The sequence below is a fragment of the Rattus rattus genome, chromosome 1 (genome assembly GCF_011064425.1).
Source record: "Rattus rattus isolate New Zealand chromosome 1, Rrattus_CSIRO_v1, whole genome shotgun sequence".
Taxonomy (NCBI): Eukaryota; Metazoa; Chordata; class Mammalia; order Rodentia; family Muridae; genus Rattus; species Rattus rattus.
In genome coordinates this window covers 154,167,205-154,189,322 of record NC_046154.1, presented here as the reverse complement: position 1 = coordinate 154,189,322, position 22,118 = coordinate 154,167,205, and the positions used below count along the sequence as shown (strand labels likewise).

Sequence of the window (22,118 nt, the reverse complement as noted above, 5' to 3'; positions counted from 1 at the left end):
TCCTGCACTCCCACCAAGACTTCTGGAAGCAGAAGTGGCAGAAGACGTTCTGTAGTCCCCTCACACACCTATGTCCTCTTAGGAAGTGGGAGGGTTTTTGTTTTTAAGGGGAAGCAAATATTTCCTTTTCTTTCTTGAGACTCTGTTTCTCTATCCTGGAACTCCCTCTATAGACCAGGCTGGCCTTGAACTCGGGGACCCACCTGCCTCTGCCTCGAGTGCTGGGATTAAAGTGTGGGCCACTACTGCAGGTACAAATATTTTCTACAAACTATGGAGATGGGTAGAGTCCCTATCAAAATCAACTGCCCCTTGTCAGAAATAACATTCTCTAGCATAGACCTAGGTGGGCGGCAGCCTGTCACCCTCCTCCCCGCAAAACCCCTGGTCACCGTCTGGGCGCCTCCTCTCAGGTCCTCTTAGTGGACTTCCAACAGCGGCTCAGAACTGGATGCCAGCACCTCAGGGTCCTCTTCTCGGGACTATGACATTGACAGACACTTAGAACCTTCTAGAAGGACGTGAGGTAAGCTGACACTGCTCTTCTACCTCAGCACCTACAGCTCCTCTTCCTCCCCTTCTGAAATCAGAGCTCTAAGTAATAAGGACCTGACCCCTCCCTCCCAGGCCAGGGTGTAGGGCTCAGGAGCCCAGGGTCACCACTTCCTTCCGGAGGTTTCCACATCCGTTGCCTTGGGGACAGGGCCTGAGCTGGTTCCATGTGCTTGCTCTGTGGCAGGGCAGCCCCAAACCTGACCAAAGTGAGGCCTCAAGGCCACTCCACATGGAAAGGGTCATTGGAAGTGGCCTGGGGATAGTGCCTGAATCTCAGGGTTCATACCCAGCACACCAAGAAGACAAAACAAAGCTGAAGTGAGGCTGCACACTAGCTCTGTTGTGATTCCGGTCGCTGCTGACACTGTTTCTGAACCCTTATTGGGGTGAGGCCACATCCTGGGGCCTTCAAGGGGGACCTGACAGTAACCATTTTCTTTTTTTTCTTTTTTTTTTTCTTTTCTTTTTTTCGGAGCTGGGAACCGAACCCAGGGCCTTGAGCTTGCTAGGCAAGCGCTCTACCACTGAGCTAAATCCCCAACCCCCAGTAACCATTTTCTACAGGGCAGTAGGCACAGATCTATTTTGCAGATGAAGAAACTAGGGCGGTCTCAAAGTGTAGCCCAGGCTAGAATAGAACTTTATAGCTTCCTTAGTGTTTATTGTTTACAATGGTGTACATTCTGGTTTTCTGATCTAAACACAGAAAGAAAAAAAAAAAACTATCATCAGATAATCAAAGGGAAGGGTGGAGCCCCGAATAGAATCCCCCATTGGGGGGGCTGGGGCGTGGCCAGGGTGCTGCTTGACTGGTTGGAGTTCAAGGTTCCGTCTGCCAGCCCCGCTTTGGAAGGGAAAAGGAGGAGTTGGGAGTCTGCCGTAGGATGGTCTTCAGAAAAGGGAAATGGGTCCTCTGTGGGACTCAACTGCACAGAATCCTCCTGCTCTAACAGTTTCTGCCTTTTGTGGTTAGGGCATCTGAAGCAGGGTATTCTGAGAAAGCCAGGCCTGCTCCCGGCTGCTGGAGGTTCCTGGGGACTTCACTAAAACCACACTTTCAGAGTGGAGGAATTTTCACCGCATGCCCAGCCAGGCCCAAGTATTTCCCTGGGGCACTACAGCAATGACCCACACGGACTTTTTTTTTTTCTTTCGGAGCTGGGGACCGAACCCAGGGCCTTGCGCTTGCTACCACTGAGCTAAATCCCCAACCACCCCCCACCACGGACTTTTTAGAGATGGGGGTCCTACAGGGAGTTCGTTTGTGAGCTGGGCCACCCCACCGCTGAAAACATGAGGTCATGTACTGAGGGTCAGAACTGCTCTCTGTTCTGCTTTAGTTTCTAGATGGTGCCTCGTGATCTTCCTGCCCCTCCCTCAAGCGCTAGGACAACGGACTTGCCTCACCACGCCTGGCTTCTGAGAGATGAATAACTGGGTCTTATGGGTTTCAACTTGGAGGGGAGGTTGGAGGGAGGAGCCAGTGAGCCGGCTCTGTGGGTGAAGGTACTTGCCACCGCCTGAGAATCCACAGGGAGGAAGAAGAGACTAGACTCTTCCCTCCTTTAACCTCCTCCCACACAAGGTAAATAATAAAAGGTAAATGCGAACTTCTTTAAGGTTCAAATAAAAACCCCTCAGCACTGCACCACAGGAGGAGAGTGGCACGGTCACACTCAGATGCTCCCCTGCTGTGAGGCCACAGGCTGAACTGCAGACACCAGGCCCTTCCCCCAGGAAGCCCACAAGGAAGGCAGTGTCTGACACCCAGAATGAGCCCTAAGGACAGCTGCAAACTCATGAAGTGACCAACTCTGTGACTAAGAGCCAGCCCACCTCACACTCACTCTGCCTTGCTGCAAACTGAACTCTCCTGTCAAGGTGGTGCTTGGGAAGCTGAGGCAGGAGGATTGCACATTCAAGGTAAACCTGGGGTCACAGAATGAGTTCATGGCAGTCACAGTAACTCATTTAGGCTCTGCCTATGTGTAGTACGCAGGAGGCCGAGAGCTCCGAGCCAAGCTGGACCCCACAAGAAGACATTGTCTCTTTAAAAAATGACTACAAGCAAGGCTGTGCAGTGAGGCCAAGGCTGCAGAAGACTCCAGTCTGTGGGAACCCTCGGGCGGACAGACTGAGAGAGCCAGTCCTACATGCCCTGTGTCATCTACACACAAGCGATTGGAGCACAAGCATACACAAACATGTACCCAAAAGTAAATAATGTTAGGGTTTTTTTTTTTTTTTTCTTTTTCTTTTCTTTTTTGACAGGGTTTCTCTGTGTGAGCTGTCTTAGAACTCACTCTGCAGACCAGGCTGGCCTTGAACTCACAGAGATCCCCCTGCCTCTGCCTCTGAGTGCTGGGATTAAAGGCGAGTGCCACCATGCTGGGACATAAAATACAAACTTTAAATTAAAAAGTAAGCCCCCTAAGGGTTGGGGATTTAGCTCAGGGGTAGAGCGCTTGCCTAGGAAGCGCAAGGCCCTGGGTTCTGTCCCCAGCTCCGAAAAAAAGAACCAAAAAAAAAAAAAAAAGTAAGCCCCCTGGCATTGGGCAGAGACACCGTGTTGGCATTGCTCTTACGTCAGTCAGGGCAGACAGATAGTCCTCTGTTCATCCGAGTGCCAAGTCCCGCTTGGTGGCCAAAGCTGTCTTATGCCAATTCAAAGCCAGGCAGCACAGTGCAAAAGGAGGAAGACAGAGACCTGCAGACTTCCATGCCACCCACAGAGCTGCCCTCCAGAGCACGGCACTAGAGCGGTAGACGGCCACTCACTATGACACAGATGAAGGATGTCGCCCAGGGGACCGCCATCAGCATAGCCCACCTGCAGCGGGGACCACCACAATGCGTCATACATGGTGGGCAGAGGGGGAGAGAGAAGTGGAGCAGCTTGAGCATTGTGGAGAGAGGTTAACCTAGAGACTGAGGTGGAGAGGCACTGTGAGGGCCACATGGAGTCTGTGCAGTAGCAGGGGTCCGTGTCAATCCATGGCTCATGCTCCCACTGGAGAGCGTGGGGCAGCTGCTGAGGATCACGTGTGCAGGGGCTGTGCAAAACTGGCCCCGGCTCTCACCAGAGGCAAGACTCAGTAGAGTGTTGGCAAAGCGGGCCCTGAGCCTAGCGCAGACAGCACAGTGGAGCTGGCCCTGCCGCCCCTCTGCCAGGAGGTGGCACAGGCACAGAGGTGATGCCCACCTCACCCCTCACCACCTGTGGCAGGTGGGAAAGCTACTCAAGGGTTGTCAGCTCTGGAGAGCTGTCCCTGCCCCTCACCACTGCAGCACTCCAGAGAGTGGGTCCTGCCCCCTCCCCCTGACCTGGCCCTGCCCTCTACTGCCATGAGGTGGTGTGGGTGCAGGGGTGGGGAGGAGGAGGGGTGGGTTGGTGGAGAGCTGGCTCTGGGGTCATGAGAGCAGGATGACTAACCAACCCTGGACTGGGAGCACTTGGTGGACTGGGCCCTGCACCTTGCCTGCGTGGCACAGTGGAGCTGGGAAGCAGCCTAGTGGAGACGGCTTCCTCCGAGGCCCTTTGTTTCCTCCCTGGCAGCAACAAGGACAAAGGCCACTGACCAAAGGACAAAGGCCACTGACCAAAGGACAAAGGCCACTGACCAAAGGACAAAGGCCACTGACCAACACGTTGAATCTCTGGTGTCACACATAAGAAATAACTGTTGCTGGGGTTGGAGAGACCAGTGACCATGAACACATAGCCTTCCTGCAAGGACTGGGCTTCGGGGTCAGTTCTCAGCCCCCACATGGCATGTCACAAGCCTCTGGAACTGCAGTCCCCTGGAGATCCGATGGCCTCCGCACCAGTCATATACATATACACAGGCAAGCACTCCCGCCCATAAGATAAAATAAGTACATCTCTGTTTTCCACGGCGCTGTCTCAGCACTCACCCCACAGGCACACGGAACGGGGTAAAGCGCGGCGGAGTGCACGTGCACACGCACACTGAACAAAGGTCTTAGGAGTAGGACCAGAAGTAATGGTGATGATGATAAAGAAGAAGAAGAAGAGGAGGAGGAGGAGGAGGAAGAGGAGGAGGAGGAGGAGGAGGAAGAGGAAGAGGAGGAGGAGGAGGAGGAGGAGGAAGAAGAGGAGGAAGAGGAAGAAGAAGAAGAAGAAGAAGAAGAAGAAGAAGAAGAAGAAGAAGAAGAAGAAGCAGCAGCAGCAGCAGCAGCAGCAGCAGCAGCAGCAGAAGAAGAAGAGGGGGCTGGAGAGATGGCTCAGCGGTTAAGAGCACCTGACTGCTCTTCCAGAGGTCCTGAGTTCAATTCCCAGCAAACCACATGGTGGCTCACAACCATCTGTAAAGAGATCTGATTCCCTCTTCTGGAGTATCTGAAGACAGCTACAGTGTACTTGTATATAATAAATGAATAAATCTTTAAAAAAAAAGAAGCAGAAGAAGGAGAAGAAGAAGACGACGACGACGACACTGACAGCTGGGCAGTGGTGAAAAATCAAAAAAGTAAAAAGCAAAAAGAGGTGGTGCACCTGGGAGGCAGAGGCAGAGGCAGACAGATCTCTGTGAGCTTGAGTCTAGCCTGGTCTACATAGCAAGCTCCAGCTCCAGGACAGTTGAGAGACCTTTCCTAAACCTCTCCCCCAAAAGAAGGGAAATAAGTTATGGTTTGAATATGCTTGGCCCAGGGAATGGCACTATTAGGAGGTGTGACCCTGTTGGAGGAGGTGTGTCACTGTGGGCGTGGGCTATAAGACCCCCACCCTAGCTGCCTGGAAGCCAGTCTTCCACTAGCAGCCTCAGGTGAAGCTGTAGAACTCTCAGCTCCTCCTGCACCAGGCCTGCCTGGATGCTGCCATGCTCAGGCCTTGATGACACTGGACAGAACCTCTGAACCTGTAAGTCAGCCCTGATTAAATGTTGTCATTTGTAAGACTTGCCTTGGTCATGGGGTCTGTTCACAGCAGTACAACCCTAAGACAAATTTCCACATGTTTGCCTGATGGAATAAATGTCATGGAAGCCTCTAGAACTGTATGAGAGCCAAATTTTCTGGCAGCCTCATGAAAGAGCAGAAGTGCACAATGATACTCAGATCTTTGCTAACTTATGGTGTGTTTCTGCCCCAGTGAGCCCATTACAACTGGATCTATCCACCCCTGCAGGTCTAGTTCATGGGAGGCTGCAGCAGGAGAAGCTCTTGACCCTGTCCTGGGCTGCTGAGGGAACGACACAGCAGCTGGGCGGTGTACACAGCACGGTTCTGTCTAACACAAATGAAAAGGAAGAGCGGAAGCCAGAGCTGTGCGTCCAAGCACTGCTGGGTCCAGGTCCCTGCACTCACCTGGCGGCTCACAAATACAAGTGGCAGGGAGCCCGACACCTGCCCTCTTCTGACTTTCTGAGGCTCCTGTAGGCAAGCGGCACACACACACACACACACACACACACACACACACACACACACACTATAAACTACGTTTATCCTAGGTTGAAAGGCATGCATCCCTAGAACCTGAAGAGCACCCCACCAGCCAGCCTCACAGCACCCTGCAGGGTGGTCCTGGTCTCAGGTGACACAAGTGGGGGAGAGGGGCTCTGCTCATTCCATGTCTCTGGACCCAGACAGATAAAACTCAGTTCAAACATAGGTTTCTATTGTTTCACTCCACCCTGACATTAGAAGTTAATTCTACTTTGAGGGAGTGCTTATCCCCCCCCCCCCATACTGGGGAGGAATCCAGGCCCATACATTTGTTCTGCTGCTGAGCCCCTCACTGGGGCACTCTAGGCAGGGACTCCACCCTTGACTACACCTCCAGACCTTTGCTCTTTACACTGTAGCTGTTTTCATGCACATCAGAAGCGGGCATCAGATTCCATTACAGATGGTTGTGAGCCACCATGTGGTTGCTAGGATTTGAACTCGGGACCTCTGGGAGAGCAGTCAGTGCTCCTAACCACTGAGCCATCTCTCCAGCCCCCATTTGTTCTTGTTGAGGTGAGATTTCACTAAGTGTCCCAGGCTGCTCTTGAACTTAAATGGCACCGGAGTGGATCAAGATGGAGAAACAACAGACATCAAGAAGCCCAGGGGTGGGACTCTCCGCCTTGTCACCTCGGTTGTTCCGAGTACAGGAAAGGGGCGGTTAAAACCTGGTTTCCTGAAGTTCTCAGAGCTGTGTCTCAGGTTATCTGCTCCTGCCTTTGTCCACGGTTAAGTTTGTGGTCTCTAGCATCCTGCTGCTTGGAGCTCGCACCTCTCCGAAGCCCCATCACTTCCAGAGCTAGTCCTGCTTCCTCCATGCTGAAGGGAGCGCTGGGTGACCTGAGAGACCTTATTGTCCTCTGCAGGGAAAACGCTGTCTGGTGTCCCCTGCCACTCCCACCCGCTCCTCCCTGAGCTCCCAACTCTCATAATCGTAGCAAATCAGAAACCAAAGTTATGAGAATATAGGCGGGCTCTGGAATAAGCAAAAGGGACCTTTGTCCATCCTTAACCACTACACCAACCTCTGCTTTGACCGTAGGTACTTATGGAGCCTAGGGAAGAGGTAGAGGGAGGAGGAGGGAAGGAAAAAGCAAAGGTACTGGTGCAGGCCTTTAATCTCAGCGTTCAGAAGGCAGAGACAGGCTGATCTATCTGAGTTCCAAGACAGTCTGGGCTAAATAAAAGAAAAAAAAAAAAAAAAAAAAGAAAGAAGAAAGAAAGAAAGAAAGAAGGAAAAGAAAAGAAAAAGAAACTGCGGCCAAAGTTCACTTTCTGTGATCCGTTTTTGAGTCTCCCCTATCTAACCTTTTCAATTACTTTTTTAGGGGAGGCCGGGGAGTGCTAAGGGGGCAGAAATGGGGCTTTCTGTACACAAGGCAAATGCTTCACTCCGTAGCAACAGCCCAGACGCTCAATGAATTTTTATCAGAGACGTGATCGTTTCAAACAAATGAATCAGGCAGGAGATGGGACGGAGGATCCGATCCAGCAGCTGAAGGGTACCTTGTGCTATCAGGACCTCAAATATTAAACATGCTTGCAATCCATGAGGCTCCCTTTCTCCCTCCTTTTGACAGATCCCGGTTCCCAGCGCCCACTTTGGGCTCCGTCGCTGGACACTGTCATCCTGAGGGATGAAGTCCCGCCGCCCGCCTTGGCCCTCCGAGGACCCACCTGGCCGTCCGGAGCCGACTCCCGCCTCGCCGAGTCTCCGGCCGCGCCCGCAGAGGGACACGCCTGCGGAGGGACACGCCGCACGCCCCGCCCAGGCCGCGCCCGCCAGCCGGATTTATTTCCCTTAAAGGGAAGGGGCCCGGATGGAGGCGTGGCGCCCGAGCTCCGAGGATTCCCGTAAGAAAGGCGGGCACTGACGGTAGGCCCCGCAGCACTCGGCGCCCCTGGAGACCAGAACGGACGCTGCTCAATGGCTGGAGTGCTGTGGCTGAGGGGCGGGACGAGCCCTCCCTCGATGGCTCCGGAACTAGCGCCAGTCCATGGCGCATGCGTGAGGTGCTGTGGATGGGGTGGAGCCTGGAGGCAGACTGGCGTTACGGGTTGCCAATTGTAACAGGAGTTGGGCCAAACCTGGGGAGGAGCCAGATTTAGGTGCAGAGCCAGACCAGGAACAGAAGTCGAGTGGGTGTGGTGACAGGCTAGCCAGGGGGCGGAGCCATCCGTGGGGCGGGACCAGGCCTGTAGGCGGAACAAGGCCTGAGACTGGAGTCTAATTGGGGCGGGGCTAGGCAGGGGCGGGACCAGAGTTGGAAGCAAGACCACGCCGGGAGCCGAGATGGCGCGGCCTGTCCACAGCGCGCGCCGTTGGTTGGTGCGGCGTGACCGGGCGTGGCGCGGGAGGCGCAGTCCGTTGGTGCGCGGCTGGAGGGCGCGGCGCTGGTGGCGCCAATGTTTGGGCACGGCCGGATGGGCCAGGCCATGGCCCTACTGCTGTTCCTGGGCATGACAGCGGCGCTGGCCTGGGGCTGCCTGCAGTGCGACCCCAACTTCTCGGAGAAATTCTCCTTCTACCGTCATCACGTGAACCTCAAGTCCTGGTGGGTGGGTGACATCCCCGTGTCGGGGGTGTTGCTCTCCGAGTGGAGCCACAACACGATGAAGGAGCTCCATTTGGCCATCCCCGCCGAGATCAGTGAGCGGTAGAGCCCATCCCAGGGTCAGAAGAGCAGCAGGGACCCGGGCAAAGCCACTCATTTGCTTCCTTTTCCTCCTGCCCTCAGCCCGGAAGAAGCTACATCAAGTGGCAGAAGCCGTGTATCAGAGGATGGACCAGCTGTACCAGGGGAAGATGTACTTCCCAGGTAAAGAGAGAAATTGAGGTGGGGCCGGTGCGAGCTGCTAGGCACCTGAGTTTGACCACTCTGCTGTGTGACTCCACATCAGGATATTTCCCCAATGAGCTGCGGGCCATCTTCCGGGAGCAAGTGCGCCTCATCCAGAATGCCATCATAGAGAGTGAGCATCGGGCTCCACAGAGGGGACAATGCTCGTGGCCGCTGGCACATCAGGGCCGGGGGCACGGAAAACAGGGCTCAGGAAGGAGTGGCTCTGCAGGAGGCCCTTTTGCATCAATGGTGGCCAGCTTGCCCATCACCCCCTCATTTCTGTCAGACTCGCCTCTGGTGGCACCTGGGAACATTGTAACCACCCTTCCCTCAGGTCAGCCCCATCTTTCACTGGGGCCTCCCTGTGGAACTCATGTATGTAGCACATGCCTGTAATCCCAGCACTCAGAAATGAGGGAAAAAGGCAAGAGGATTGCCACAAGTCACAAAGCAGCCTAGGCTACTTTCTCTGTGCCAGGGTATCCTGGGCTACAAAAACAGAAGTGGGGCTGAGGTCTTAAGCTCTGGGCCTTGTCAGAAGGCACTGTCCTGTTATGTCCTCCCCTCCCTAGGCCGCATCGACTGTCAGCGTCACTGTGGTAAGTGAACTATGGTCCAGGCTGAGGGCCACAGGGGCAGTGGCCCAGGCTGGGGAAGCCCAGGGGAGCCTGGGGCTGCCTCTCATGTATTGCAGGCATCTTCCAATATGAGACCATCTCCTGCAGCAACTGCACAGACTCACATGTTGTCTGCTTCGGCTACTACTGCAAGTATGGCTCACCCAGCCATCCCACTGCCCCTGGGGGCCTGCCTGGGCCTTGGGGATATCCCACCACCAAGCCTTGTGTTCTCCCTGCCCCAGGTCATCGCCACAGTGGGAGTCAGCTGTACAGGGCCTTCTGAAATACATGTGAGTGGGGCTTATTGGGTACCAGGATGTGGTGGGGGTACACTAAGGGAGGCCACGCGGTACCAACTCCAAACATACTGTCATTATAGAAACACCTGGCACAAGTAAGTTCCTGCTGGAATCCAAGTGCGTGGGTACACCTTATGGTGAGGGCTCGAAGCTGGCAGAGGCCCAGGAGGACCTTGCCCACACCCTTCAAGGCTCTCCAAGCTCAGCTGGAGGAAGGGAGCAAACCATCCTGGCTGAAGGGGCTTCATGAAACCTAGGCTACCCTGAGTTGGTGGCAGAGTTGGAGGGTCTAACTGGAGCCCCATTCTATTTCAGACAGGATGTAAAGATGAGGTAAGACCAGGCTTTCCACTGGAGCGGGGGTGGGGGTGGGAGTTTAGGGGAGGAAGGAGTATGGGGAGTGGGAAGAGGTGAGGAGGGGGAGAGGGAGTGAGGAGGCATATTGGTGGATGAGAGTGGGAGGGATGCTGGGCAGGGCTGTGTGCCTGAGGGCACACTGGCCATCTGTAGCCACACCTACCTGTGTGGTCAATGCACTGCCTGAACCATGCTGTTCCTTCTCTGCTGCCTCACCTTGGACGTGCAGAACCACCCCAGCCTTGTGAGTGAGCTGGGGATAAGGCAACAAAGCAGCAGGTGGCCTGTGGAAAGCATAGGACTCGGAAGTCAAGTGGCCTCTGCCACAGTACCCCTAAACCCTATCAAGGCTGTCATTGTGGGTGTTGGGGAGGGTCCATGACCCACTAGCACACTTTAGCATTTAAGAGCAGGCAGGGACTGGGAATAGTAGTGCCTTCCTGTAATACCAGACTTCCAGGGGCCTGAGGCAGGAGGATCTTAGGGCTAGCTTAGGCCATATTAGTGGACCACGGGAGGCAGCCTAGGAAGGGAGGCAGGGGGACATGTGTAGACAATGGGCTTAGAGCACCTCCTCCTCATTCCCCAAAGCCTTTCACAGAACATAAGGTGTCTGGAACCTCAGCATCTGGTTAACCTGACCTTGGAAAATGCCTCTGAGTGTCTGACCCAGCACTGACAGTGGCTGCCAGCCCCAGCCTTGGCAGGGGCCAGAACTCAACTGTGCTGTGGCAGCCTATTCCTCTGGAGATGCTAGCAGCTGCCTGCTTCAGGTCACCTCTCCCACTCCCGTGGAGCCCAGGCTGGGCCTGGGCAGGGAGATAGACTTTGTGTAAGATAGTGGGGAACTCCCCAGGGCAGGCCCCTCTGAGATATTTTGAATAAAATGCCCTGACATTTCTCATGAAGAACAATTCTTTACTGACCCAGGAGCTCCGGCTGGGTCATTAATGTAGCTTGGTGGCATTTGTTTTGCTTGAACATGTGTGGGTGTAGAGGAGTCCCAGTCTCCTATCCAGGGAGGGAGGGACCAAAAAATCTCGCTGGTACCTGTAGCATCTCCCTTAGGGTCTAAGGACTCTGAATTTATTCGTCCTCTTGGGTGACTATGGGTAAGCTGGCAGAAGGGCTGTTCAGTTCTTATTGAGTAGAGATGTCAAGTATTCAATATGGCCCAGAGCAAGCCATGGAACAGATGACCTTGAACTTCTGACTGTCCTGCATTTACTTCCTCAGTGCTGGAATGACTGGTGTGCTAGTGGGCCTTCCTGCACTGAGCCCCAGTCTGTAGGCCTTGAATTCTTCTAGGTTGACCTCGAATTCTCTCAGCCTCAGGACAGATCGTGCAGTGGGGGTAAGAGGTTAGTGTGTGACCCAGATCAGAGAGATGGGGACCACAGTAGAGAGAGCACCTAGCAGCAGGTGACCAGAGATAGGCTGGCTAGCTTGATTGGGAGTTGATGCAGGAGACCCAGAGGCTCATTGTTTTGGTGTCCTCCACTTGGTTTCCTCGTCACCATGTGTCTGTCCCCTGGCCCCACAGATGAGTATCTCCCTGTACATACCCACAGTTCTTGCTCATAGGACAGGTTGCAGGTTGTTTTAAACAAGGAGTACACAACATGACAGCATTCAGAGTCCCTCATTGTTCCAAAGGCCTGGGCCAGAGCAGTGTGACAGGGTGAAAGGGACACCGGGTGGGAGCTTCAGCTGTACTATGTGACCAATCATCAACCACAAGCAACGGCCACAGTCTAGTTACTATGGCTGCAGAGGACTACCTCAGTGGGTCTTGGCCAGGGAGGCAGAATGTCTCAAGCAGTGAGAGGGTACTGCAAGGCACGTGAAAGACAGCATGGCCTCAGATGGGGCATGGAATGAAGCCTTGGGCAAAAGCATTTTGGGACTTCAGATGCAGTTGAGAGCTTAGAGTCTACTTGAAAAGGAGTCTTCCCTTTTCCCCATCAATGCAAACTGGCAAAGAGCCGCTGAGATGGGCGAGGGCCTTTTTCAACTCCAGCTCCCATTCTCCCCGTCCCAGTTCCACAGAAGCAGTTAGAATGCTGGCTCTGGAAAGGGGGCTATGCGGTGAGAGCTCTTGCAGAGGACCCATGTTTCCCCATAGCTGTGAGCCACCTGGAGTTGCAGTTCCAGGGAACCCAGAGCCCTCTACTGGCACAAGGTGAATACATGGTAGGCATATTTTTCCCCAAGATAGGGCCTCTCTGGGTCACCCTGGCTGTCCTAGAACTCACTCTGTAGTCCAGGTTGACCTCCAATCCAGAGATCCACTTGCCTCTCTCTCCCAAGTGCTGGGATTAAAGGTGTACATCACCACAAATTGTGTAAAACGGGGGTAATGGTCAGAGTGTTTGCTGCCCATGCCTAAGGACCTGAGTGAATTCTAGCATGGCGAGTGGACAGGAGAAACAGGTGGAGATCGGGGGAACTGATCGGCCTGAGCTTCAGGAGCCTAAATGGCACATGGGAACTGCTCTGGGGTACTATGGGTAGACAACACAAGAACATGTTTTTTGACTCTTTAATGGGTCATTGTGACACTGATCGTCAGCAGCGTGATATATCTCTCTTCACATGGGAATGTCGACAGCAAATCAATCATGGAACATCATAGAGCCGGAAGGTCACGTGGGGTCGGTAAGAGTACTCTACATGCTAAAGTGACAGTTATCCTCAAAGGAACGCCAGAATGTGTGTAGACCACCGTCACCTCTGAGGAGGGCTCAGCTGTGCGCAGCTACCCAGTTATAGGAAGTGTCCAGGATGGGGTCTCTTCACCTTGTCCAGGAACAGCTGGGGGAGCGCTGAATGTTCCCAGGATGCCACCCTCCACTGCAAGGCACCCAGCCCTCCACAGCTGCAGGGACAAGCCCATGATGTGTAGTGACAAACTGAGGGGCATACATTGGACTCCTCCACTGACCCCCACAACAGAACCTCAAGACAGACCACAATTCTGTGGAACAGAAGAAAATCAAAGGGACATCATCCCTGCTGTCAGCAGCCGAGCTGTGGAAATACCCACAAGGACACTTCGGCCGGCCGGCCTCGTAGGCTGTGAGGAGAAGCATTAACAGCTGGTCTGAGCCCCTCTTCAGAGGCCACCAGTTGGGATATCTGAGGACAGCAGCAGCTCTAAGGGTTCCTCCAGAGGCAGCATGGGAACAGACCAGTGGGGCCACATCCCACAGCCGCCTTTGAGAACGGGAAGTGGAGCAGCCCGTTCCTGCTGGGGGTCAGGACGGCCTTCCTTGCCAAAGGAGTGAAAAAGGATAGTAAAAGAAGCTGATGCAACACAGGACCTCTGCGTCACACAGCGGAGGCCGGAGGTGTTAAATTAATGCTGGGTGTGGAGACAGTACACGACAAAGGAGAGGTAAGACCCATCACATCTTTCTCTTGTACATCCTGGACTCTGCAATTCAGCACTGAGACAGCGTGGTCTTCATTTCCTCCAGCAGGCTGCTGAGCAGCGTGGCATCGCTGCACTTCCCGTCCACTGACACGGAGCTCTCACCCTAGGGGACAGGCACATGCACATACTGCCATGCCCCAGTGAGGGGGAGTGGGGGCGCTGCAAATGCCACTTCTACCCTCAGATGGAGCCTACACCTTACTTTATGTTTTAATGTAGCCCCAACTTGCCTGGGGTTTAGTAATTCTGCCTGTCCCCAGAGTGCTGAGATGGCAGGTGGACAGTGACAGCCCTCCAGGGCCTGAGACCGTTCTGAGCCAGCCCACCCTTTCCTTCCTCTTGCCTTGTGTCCCAAACCTAGGTGCATCTGGAGGGTCTGGTGCAACCGTAGCAGATGGGTTGCACCCTTGGGATGGGACCTTGAAGGGCAGCCCTGACAGGGAGGCATGTGCAGGGGAAGCCCGGCCTCTTGTCAGGGCATCGTGGGTGGCTGCAGGGCAGCGGGCACTGTTGTGAGCTCACCTTCTTCACCAGCAGGCAGACGTGATGGCCCTGGATAGAGCGGCTGTACATGGAGGCGCAGGAGTCTACTCGCTCCACAACTGCAACAGACAGGGGAGTGAGGTCCACACTCCCTGGCAGGCCTCTCCAGCCAGGACTGCCAGACACAGGAGCTGGAGCCCACACTGAGGAGACACTCAGGGCTGCAGGCAGGAAGGGACTGACTGATTCCTGGGATAAAACCACCAAGAGCGATACCACCCTGACATTACTTACCGGAAAAATGGTGGTAGAAGCAGATCTTTGCCAGAAGATTCTGGAAAGACATACTAATGCCATCAACTTTGATGGAGTTCATGCTCAGGTCTCCTGACTCCAGCAACTTGGCAAAGGCATCGCTGTGGGAGGACAGAAGAGAGTGAGGGCAGGGCCTGGGGGTCAGGGGTCACCTGGCATGAGGGATGCTGAGGCATGAGGGCAGCTTCAACTGACAGGCATACAGGGTCGTCCTCCAGGGACAGAGAGGCAACCATCTGCAGAGTCACCTGGCAGAAGAGGTGGCCTAGGTAGAGGCAGCATACATGTGTCTACTGGGGTGGGGTGGCCCCTGTGATGGTGGCTAAGCACTGTCATGTCACTTGCACCTCACAGCCCACATCACCAAGTTCTATGTCACCCTCTCCTCCCCCAAGCGGACGGTGAGTGGTGGGGTGGAGGCACACACCTGTAGCAGGGGGTGGTGATCAGGTACGAGCTACAGCTGAAATGCAGCCGGAAGTCCAACTTCTCATGGGTGGCTCCTTCATCATCCTGCGAAGAGAAAAGTTGTGGGGTGGACTTCCCAGGCAGGCAGGCATTTTCCTGGGATGCCCAACATCCCCTGGGTGGGGAGGGCACCTGGACTGCATACCTTGGCAATGAAGGACAGCGTGCCTTTGAGCTTCTGGGCCATGACGATGCTCTGAATAGTGAACACAAACTGGGCCTCATTGGAGACACCTGATGGGAGACATAGCATTCAGTGGGCCAGCACTGACCCTGGGGTGTCTGTCCTAGCTGACTGGGATGCTAGAGTGACAGAAACAATGGACACTGCACACTGCTGCGCGCAGCCCCGAGTCCCAAGTAAAAGCCTGCACGTGCGACTTCACCATGCCCTAAGAGTAGCACTGAGACATGGGGTATCAAGAGCTTGGGGCCAGGCTGGAGAAATGGCTCAGCGGTTAAGAGCACTGACTGCTCTTCCAGAGGTCCTGAGTTCAATTCCCAGCAACCACATGGTGGCTCACAACCATCTGTAATGAGGTCTGATGCCCTCTTCTGGTGTGTCTGAAGATAGCGACAGTGTGCTCACATACATAAAATAAGTAAATGTTTTTAAAAAAAAAAAAGAAAAAGAAAAAGAGCTTGGGGCCTTTCACTTCAACTGTCCCTGGGAGCTCTAGAGACGTCCACTGTGTTAGAGCTAAGGTGACATGTAGGGAAGGGTAAAGCTGGCTGCCATGGCGAAGGCTAGGACCAAGGGGGCTCACCAGGGGGCAGCTGGAAAGGCACAGGCACACCATCATGCACTGATGAGCCCTCTGGCCTGGCCATCTTGGTGTTGAGTGAGTCTAGCACGTTGAGTTCCATGTTCTTCAGGAAGCTGCTGCTCTGATTCTCCAGGATGATAGACACAGTCACTTGGCTGTCCTTCTGTAAGCTGGCTTGGACGTCATATGTCTGCATGAGCAAGGGCGGGGTCAAGGGCCAGGGAGCAGCTGAGGGGAGGGAAGCTCACTGCCAAGATCAAGGAGAGTGACCCCTGTAAAAACTGCCTACGGGACCCCAAACCCTAGCCCCTCAAAACGCGCTCGTTCACAAAGCTGCACCCAGTTCATTGAGTCAAAGTCTTGTAATATGGCATTGGTTGGTCTTGATCTTGCAATCCCCCTGCCTCTGACCCAAGGTGTATGTGCACAATCGCTCGCTTTGTCTTTGCTAGCAAAGCTGTCCTCAGGTGGCCTGGTCATCCTGGGCTCCCCAGCCTTGGCTAGGCTTCTGAGAGTAGGTCTGCACTGACACTTAAGCTTGGTGCCTGGCTACTGCCGCCAGTCCCACAGGGCCTCTGAGGATGGTTTGCTCCGCCAATGGCCCTCCCTGCAACCATCAAGTGTTACTTACCACTTTAATGTACGGATTCTCAGCCAGAAGGCAGTAACTGGACATGGGCTGGTGGAGGAGAGACACCCTTGTCAGTTGTGGGCTACAGACCCATGTTTGGGGGTGACCCGCTCCCAAAAAGCAAGAGCCACCAGATGTTGCTGGGTCATGGGTCCCTCATCAAGCACAGGTTCTCCCAGAGTACTGCTCCCAGAGGCCCTGGGTGGGTCCTCTCTAAACCCCTGGGTTGGCAGGTTGTCAAGCATGCTCACCGGGATAGGTTCCTCCTCCTCCTCTTCCTCCTCTGCTGGCGCACCATTCTCTAGCTGCACCACCTGCTTCCTCTTGGCTTTCTTTTTGTCTCGTGGCCTCTCCTCCTTCTCCTTCCTGTGTTTCTTCTTCTTGTGCCGGGATGATTTCTGAAGCAGAGTCTAGGCTCAGGCCCCACGTCTCCCACAAGAGGTACCCCATAATCATCCTCTCCCCTCACTGCATGGTGGGGACCTCAGGGAAGGGGAGCAGATAGGACTGCAAAGCCGGGAAATGCACAGGTCATCATGGCTGCAAACCAGGCCTGGTAGACACAAGAACCTTGGGGCTGGGTTGGGGATTTAGCTCAGTGGTAGAGCGCTTGCCTAGCAAGCACAAAGCCCTGGGTTCATTCCCCAGCTCCAAAAAAAAAAAAAAAAAAGAAAGAACCTTGGGGCTGACAGATGAGTGGCAAGAGCTGCTCAGAGGGGAGGAGGCTGGGGAGGCACAGCACAGGTCATCAAGACTCACTGCACAGGAAGGACAGTCCTATTGGCCACACCACAGAGGAAGAAACACTCAGAGCGGTGGGCCTACATTCACGTCACCCAAGGGCAAATGGAACAAACATGAGGCCCAGCCGAAACCATAGCAACACATGACCAGGAGCAAGGCTCCAACACAGCACACATGGTGGCTTAAACATAGGGCTTGGGGCTGGGTTGATGGCTTAGTGGTTAAGAGTGCTTGCTGCTGGGGGCTGGCGAAATGGCTCAGAGGTTAAGAGCACTGACTGCTCTTCCAGAGGTCCTGAGTTAATTCCGAGCAACCACATGGTAGCTCACAACCATCTGTAATGGGATCTGATGCCCTCCTCTGGTGTGTCTGAAGACAGAGACAGTGTACTCCTAAGTAAAACAAATAAATCTTTAAAAAAAAAAAAAAATCCTTATTTGTTAAAAAAAAAAAAAAAGAAAGAAAGAACATGAGAGATGTTCTCAGTGAGTCCACTGAGTGTGGAACTCATCACAGGCACTGTCCAGAACACGGACATCCAGAGACAGCAAGTAAATGTGAGATGGCTGGGGTGATGGAATAAGATGATGTCATGGTGCACAGCTTAGAAACTGCACTGGAAGTACTAGATCCCTTTCAGAGACTAAAGAACGAGGACCGCAGCCACCTAAGGAGGACACCACTACAGAATCCCCTGTGAGCATGCCTATTGTGCTGGGGTTCAGGCACAACACAGTCTTGGGGTAGCTTGTCTCCTATGCCTCACCCTTTCTTGGTCATGATCCATGTGGTCCTCCTCGTCCTGGGGCTCTTCCCCTTTGAGAACCTCACACTCACCCTTAGGGGGGGTGACAATGCTCGCAGCAAGTCCTTCCTGCAGTTGGGAAGGTCAGGGTCAGTTTTCAGGGAGGGTGCAGTGGTATTCCTGACTGTTCAGGGCTTCCCACTTTAGGAACAGTAAGAGAACTCTGAATCCCACGTAACCAGTGCTGTCTCTGTTTGAGGGCTGGGACATACTCCAGGGAATGCCTTGGGGACAGACATCCTGCTGGCCACCCCTCTACCTCACTGAGCTCTGCCAAGCATAGAGTCCCGTAGGACAGCAGACACAGACCACAAAGTACAGAAGGCCAGCCAACCAGGTATGTGTGGCTCTCACTGCAGGGGGATGCCTGCCACTCCCTGGCTCCTGGGGAAATGTACAGGTGAGCTCCCAAAGACATACAGAGCAGGCACTTACCGTAGATGGGGCAGGGACGGGGGCAGCAGCAGGTGGCGGGGTGGTGGACAGCCAGAAGTCTAAGTCCTCACCCTGAAGTCACAGGAGAGCACTTTTGGCAAAGACACGGAGAGCCAGGGGCAAGGGCTGGTCTCCAGCCAGTTGCCAGTCTCACCTCCCTACCATGGCCAGACCTGACTGCTGAGAGGCAGCCATGGTGAGCCACAGGTGCTCAGCTGCACCACTTGCACCATGATGGCAGCCACAGCCATGAGGCCAGCTAACGACTGGAGTGGCATCATGGTGAAGCAGCGGGCCTGAGCAGGAGCGTGTATGTGTTCTCACAGGCTGGCCTAGAGGACGGGGCATTCCTCCTTCCCCTGTCTGCTGAGTACTAAGATCTGTGAGATGGGCAGGCGGTGCAGCCAGGAAAGTAGACCAAACATCACCAAAACATCACACACTGAGCTATACCTCAGAGGCATCAGTGGGATCCTGGGCTTGATCCCCAAACTCGGGGACTAAAATGTATTTGAGCCAGGCCTGCTATTAAATCTACCCAGGAAGCCAAGGAAAGGGGACAGCATCTTCAGGGCCAGCTCAGAACAACTAGCGATCTACTTTCAAAGGCAGCGTAAAGCAGCCGGAGAGCCCAGTGCACGGCACACACCTTTAATCCCAGCACTCCAGAGGTACAGGTCTCTGTGGATTTGAGTCTAGCCTGGACTACACAGTAAGTCCCAGGATGGCTGAAACTACAGAGTGAGACTCTGTCTCAAATAAATAAACAGAACAAGCAGGTGGGGGCTGTGGGGGAACTGGAAAAGGTGGAAGTGAGCTGTGATTAGACATAAAGTGAATAAATGAAAAGAGTAAGGGCCGGAGAGATGGCTCAGTGGTTAAGAGCACTGACTGCTCTTCCAGAGGTCCTGAGTTCAAATCCCAGCAACCACATGGTGGCTCACAACCATCTGTAATGGGATCTGATGCCCTCTTCTGGTGTGTCTGGAGACAGCAACAGTGTACTTAAATATAATCTTTAGCCCAGGGATGTAGCAGGGCGAATGCCCACTAGAGTGTGCATGCTCCCCCACTTCCCCCACCCCTGAACAGTTTGTAGATAGCGGCTGGCTTGCTGTGCAGGCCTCGCTGGCTCTCTTGCTCACTGCTTCCTATTCTGCCCCATAAACCCCATGCAGCCCTAGCTTCCCACCCAGGTTCCAGTCCAGGAGCACCTTCTTGTCCTTCTTCTCCCTTTCTCTATCTTTGGGCTTCTTCTCCTTCTTCTTGGGCTTCTTGCTCTTCTTCTCCACCCCAGGCACACCCTCCTTCTCTGGGGACTTCACTGTCTCCGCGTTTCTATGTTTCTGGACAGGCAGCTTCTCACTGTCGGCCAAGGGCCTTGGGAGAGGCGGGGATGTGGGGTCACCAGGCTGAGCTGCGGCCCACCCCTTGGGCAGCTAGCTGGCCCTATGAATCCAGAGGCTCCAGCAAGTGGCTGCAACAGCCAAAGTGCCAGGAGCCCAGACCCTGCACCCTCCATACCCAAGTGCCCTAGTGTTCCCTCCCTCTTTTTGTGTACGTGACAGAGTATGTCCATGTGGGATGTGGGTGTGTACATGTTGGTGCACACATATCTATGATCACATGGAGGACAGGGGTCATGTTGGGTCTTTTTCTCTGTCACTCCCCACTTTACCATTGGAGACAGGGTCTCTAACTGAACTGAGCTTCCTCATTCAGCCAGGCTGGCAGCCAATGAGCCCAGGGATCATTCAGTGCCTCAGCTGCTCAGGCTGGGTCTCAGTGAGTGTTGGGAAATACACTCAAGTCCTCACACTCACGCAGTAGGTGCAATACTGAGCCATTAGCACAGCACACAACACCCCCATCCCGAATGTCCCCAAGCCCATGAACTTTCTACCTTAGGCTAAGGGGAACGGGGACCTCACCACCCCAGGCACAAGCCCACCCAGCCCCCAGTCTGTTCTTCACCCCTCACTTACTTATCTAGGTCAATGTCCAGTGCCCTGTAGGGGTCATTGGGGTCTTTGTCATCCTCGTCACTAGGCAGAGCATTCTAAGGAAATGGAGGGGTCAGAGTTCAGTCAACCAACAACCATAGGCCCTGCTGGAGGCTCCAGTCCGGTCTGCTGCAAATAACAATTGTCCAGACAACCCCGCCCACACCCACATGTGCCAGGCAGCCTGGGAGCACAGTCTGCAGTGGCACACATAGAGTGAAACACTGTCCATCGTGGAGAGCTTGTGCAACAACAGCTCAATGTGTGGCTGTCTGTACACAGCGAGCCTGCCCTTTTAGGGACACACAGACAAGCCTGTTGTAACCAAGGCTGAAAGAGCTGGGAAGGGGCTAACCTCAGGCATCTCCTCAGTGATGATGTCCACACGCTGGGCGGGAGCGATGTCCTCATCACTCTCCGTGGGCAGGGAACTGTGGCGACGCTTGCCCTTCTCCTTCTTCTTCCTTTTCTTGTCCTTCTCCAGCCGCTGCCGGTGTCGCCGCTGTTCCTCCAGCTTCACATACTGGTCTGACATGGGCATACCTGTGGGGGAGCATGGATGGCCACAAGTCAGGGACACCAAGAACCCCATCATGTCCTGACCATGAGTGTAGCGCTGGAAGACACTTGCCTGGAACTTTCAGAGGCACGGAGAGGTCAATCTGTACCACAGGAATGTGCTCCACGCCTGGTGCGTCTTGGTATCGCTGAAGGAGAAGCATGGGTGTCAGCGAACCTCAGGGACTCAGGAGGCAGGAAGAGGGGACTAAGAGTAAGGCTCCAAATGCAGCCTGGGAGCACTACTCAGAAGCTGCAGGTTCCACACAAGAGCAGACCCCTGGAACGTGATGTCACAGGGCGTGAGGAAGCAGGAGCTAACTGTAACCTCGGTACAGTTAGGGTCAAACTCAAATCAATCCATGACGGTCTCTTCTCTTTCCTTTCCTTCTTTCTTCCTTGGACACAGGGACTTCGGGCTTGTTTACAACTATGTAGCCAAGGGCAACAGTAATAGAAAATTCCATCTCTTGGGGCTGGAGAGATGGCTCAGGGGTTAAGAGCACTGACTGCTCTTCCAGAGGTCCTGAGTTCAAGTCCCAGCAACCACATGGTGGCTCACAACCATCTGTAGTGGGATCTGATGTCCTCTTCTGGTGTGTCTGAAGACAGGGATAGTGTACTTATATAGAATAAATAAATTAAAAAAAAAAAAAAAAAAAGGAAGTTCTATGCTGAGATGGCCATGCTTGGTTGATGTGGTGCTGTGAATGGGACCCAAGGTTCATCCATGCTGCACAAGGGCTTTACCCGATACCACTGTAGGGTCTGCCCACAAAAGCTGAAGCCTCCTAGGGACTTGAGGATCTAACAGGCCAGGTACCTGCCCATGTGGAACCAGCACTTCCAGTGGGTACAATAAGCCAGCTGGGCAGAGGGCCTTCCTCAAGGCAGTGGTCACTGCCCTGGAACATCATCTAGACCACTCAGGGCTCTCTCCATCCAGACCTGGACACAGCACAGCCCTGCACAACTACAGCTGGGACTACACAGGCACAGCCCCTCCCCAAGGCCTGCCGTCTGGTGAGGGGAGGCTCAAGGACACCACTTGCCTTCTGCGGGGATGGGGAGCTCTTGATGTAGAAGGGATTGTTGGCTTGCTCCTGCTTCCGGGCCTCTCGCCGCTGTGGGGATAGGACTCCACATGAGCATGTGTCTCACAGACATGCCCGTCCAGTTCCCAAGATCCCAGGTGGGCAGGGAGGGGTCCTGGCAGGAAGTGTGAGGACCACCTCCAAGGATGAGCTCAAGGATGGGCAGACCACATGAGGCTCCTGCCTCCTGGGAACAGGAACGGCCTGGGTCTGCCCACTCTGAGCCTCAGCTT

At 54.2% G+C, this 22,118-nt stretch overlaps 2 protein-coding genes across 5 annotated transcripts in view; one reads left to right on the top strand and one right to left on the bottom strand.

The window, feature by feature from the left end:
• The first annotated feature begins 8,053 nt into the window (after positions 1 to 8,053).
• Izumo4 (IZUMO family member 4) lies at positions 8,054 to 11,054 on the top strand. Of its 4 annotated transcripts, XM_032907558.1 has the most exons (10): positions 8,054 to 8,677; positions 8,766 to 8,846; positions 8,929 to 9,000; positions 9,443 to 9,469; positions 9,565 to 9,640; positions 9,733 to 9,780; positions 9,870 to 9,884; positions 10,105 to 10,122; positions 10,376 to 10,390; positions 10,738 to 11,047. In XM_032907558.1, the coding sequence occupies exons 1-10, from the start codon at positions 8,434 to 8,436 to the stop codon at positions 10,823 to 10,825; spliced, it is 684 nt and encodes a 227-aa protein (XP_032763449.1). In that variant the 5' UTR covers positions 8,054 to 8,433; the 3' UTR covers positions 10,826 to 11,047. The 4 variants fall into 4 exon arrangements, with proteins under 4 accessions (XP_032763449.1, XP_032763457.1, XP_032763431.1 ...); XM_032907566.1 differs by lacking the exon at positions 10,376 to 10,390; XM_032907540.1 differs by lacking the exon at positions 10,376 to 10,390 and having other exon boundaries at positions 9,565 to 9,780; positions 10,738 to 11,054.
• Positions 11,055 to 12,674: 1,620 nt separating this feature from the next.
• Ap3d1 (adaptor related protein complex 3 subunit delta 1) overlaps positions 12,675 to 22,118 on the bottom strand; it is a 35,128-nt gene continuing 25,684 nt past the window's right edge. Inside the window, exons 17-31 of the mRNA XM_032907579.1 lie at positions 21,844 to 21,915; positions 20,865 to 20,940; positions 20,589 to 20,776; positions 20,216 to 20,289; positions 19,445 to 19,610; positions 18,231 to 18,302; positions 17,757 to 17,864; positions 16,498 to 16,644; positions 16,247 to 16,294; positions 15,616 to 15,805; positions 14,994 to 15,082; positions 14,808 to 14,893; positions 14,360 to 14,481; positions 14,105 to 14,184; positions 12,675 to 13,685 (exon numbers count right to left, since the gene is read on the bottom strand). Coding sequence (XP_032763470.1) covers positions 13,590 to 13,685; positions 14,105 to 14,184; positions 14,360 to 14,481; positions 14,808 to 14,893; positions 14,994 to 15,082; positions 15,616 to 15,805; positions 16,247 to 16,294; positions 16,498 to 16,644; positions 17,757 to 17,864; positions 18,231 to 18,302; positions 19,445 to 19,610; positions 20,216 to 20,289; positions 20,589 to 20,776; positions 20,865 to 20,940; positions 21,844 to 21,915 — 1,614 coding nt within the window. The 3' untranslated portion in view covers positions 12,675 to 13,589. The remainder of the gene's footprint in view (positions 13,686 to 14,104; positions 14,185 to 14,359; positions 14,482 to 14,807; positions 14,894 to 14,993; positions 15,083 to 15,615; positions 15,806 to 16,246; positions 16,295 to 16,497; positions 16,645 to 17,756; positions 17,865 to 18,230; positions 18,303 to 19,444; positions 19,611 to 20,215; positions 20,290 to 20,588; positions 20,777 to 20,864; positions 20,941 to 21,843; positions 21,916 to 22,118) is intronic.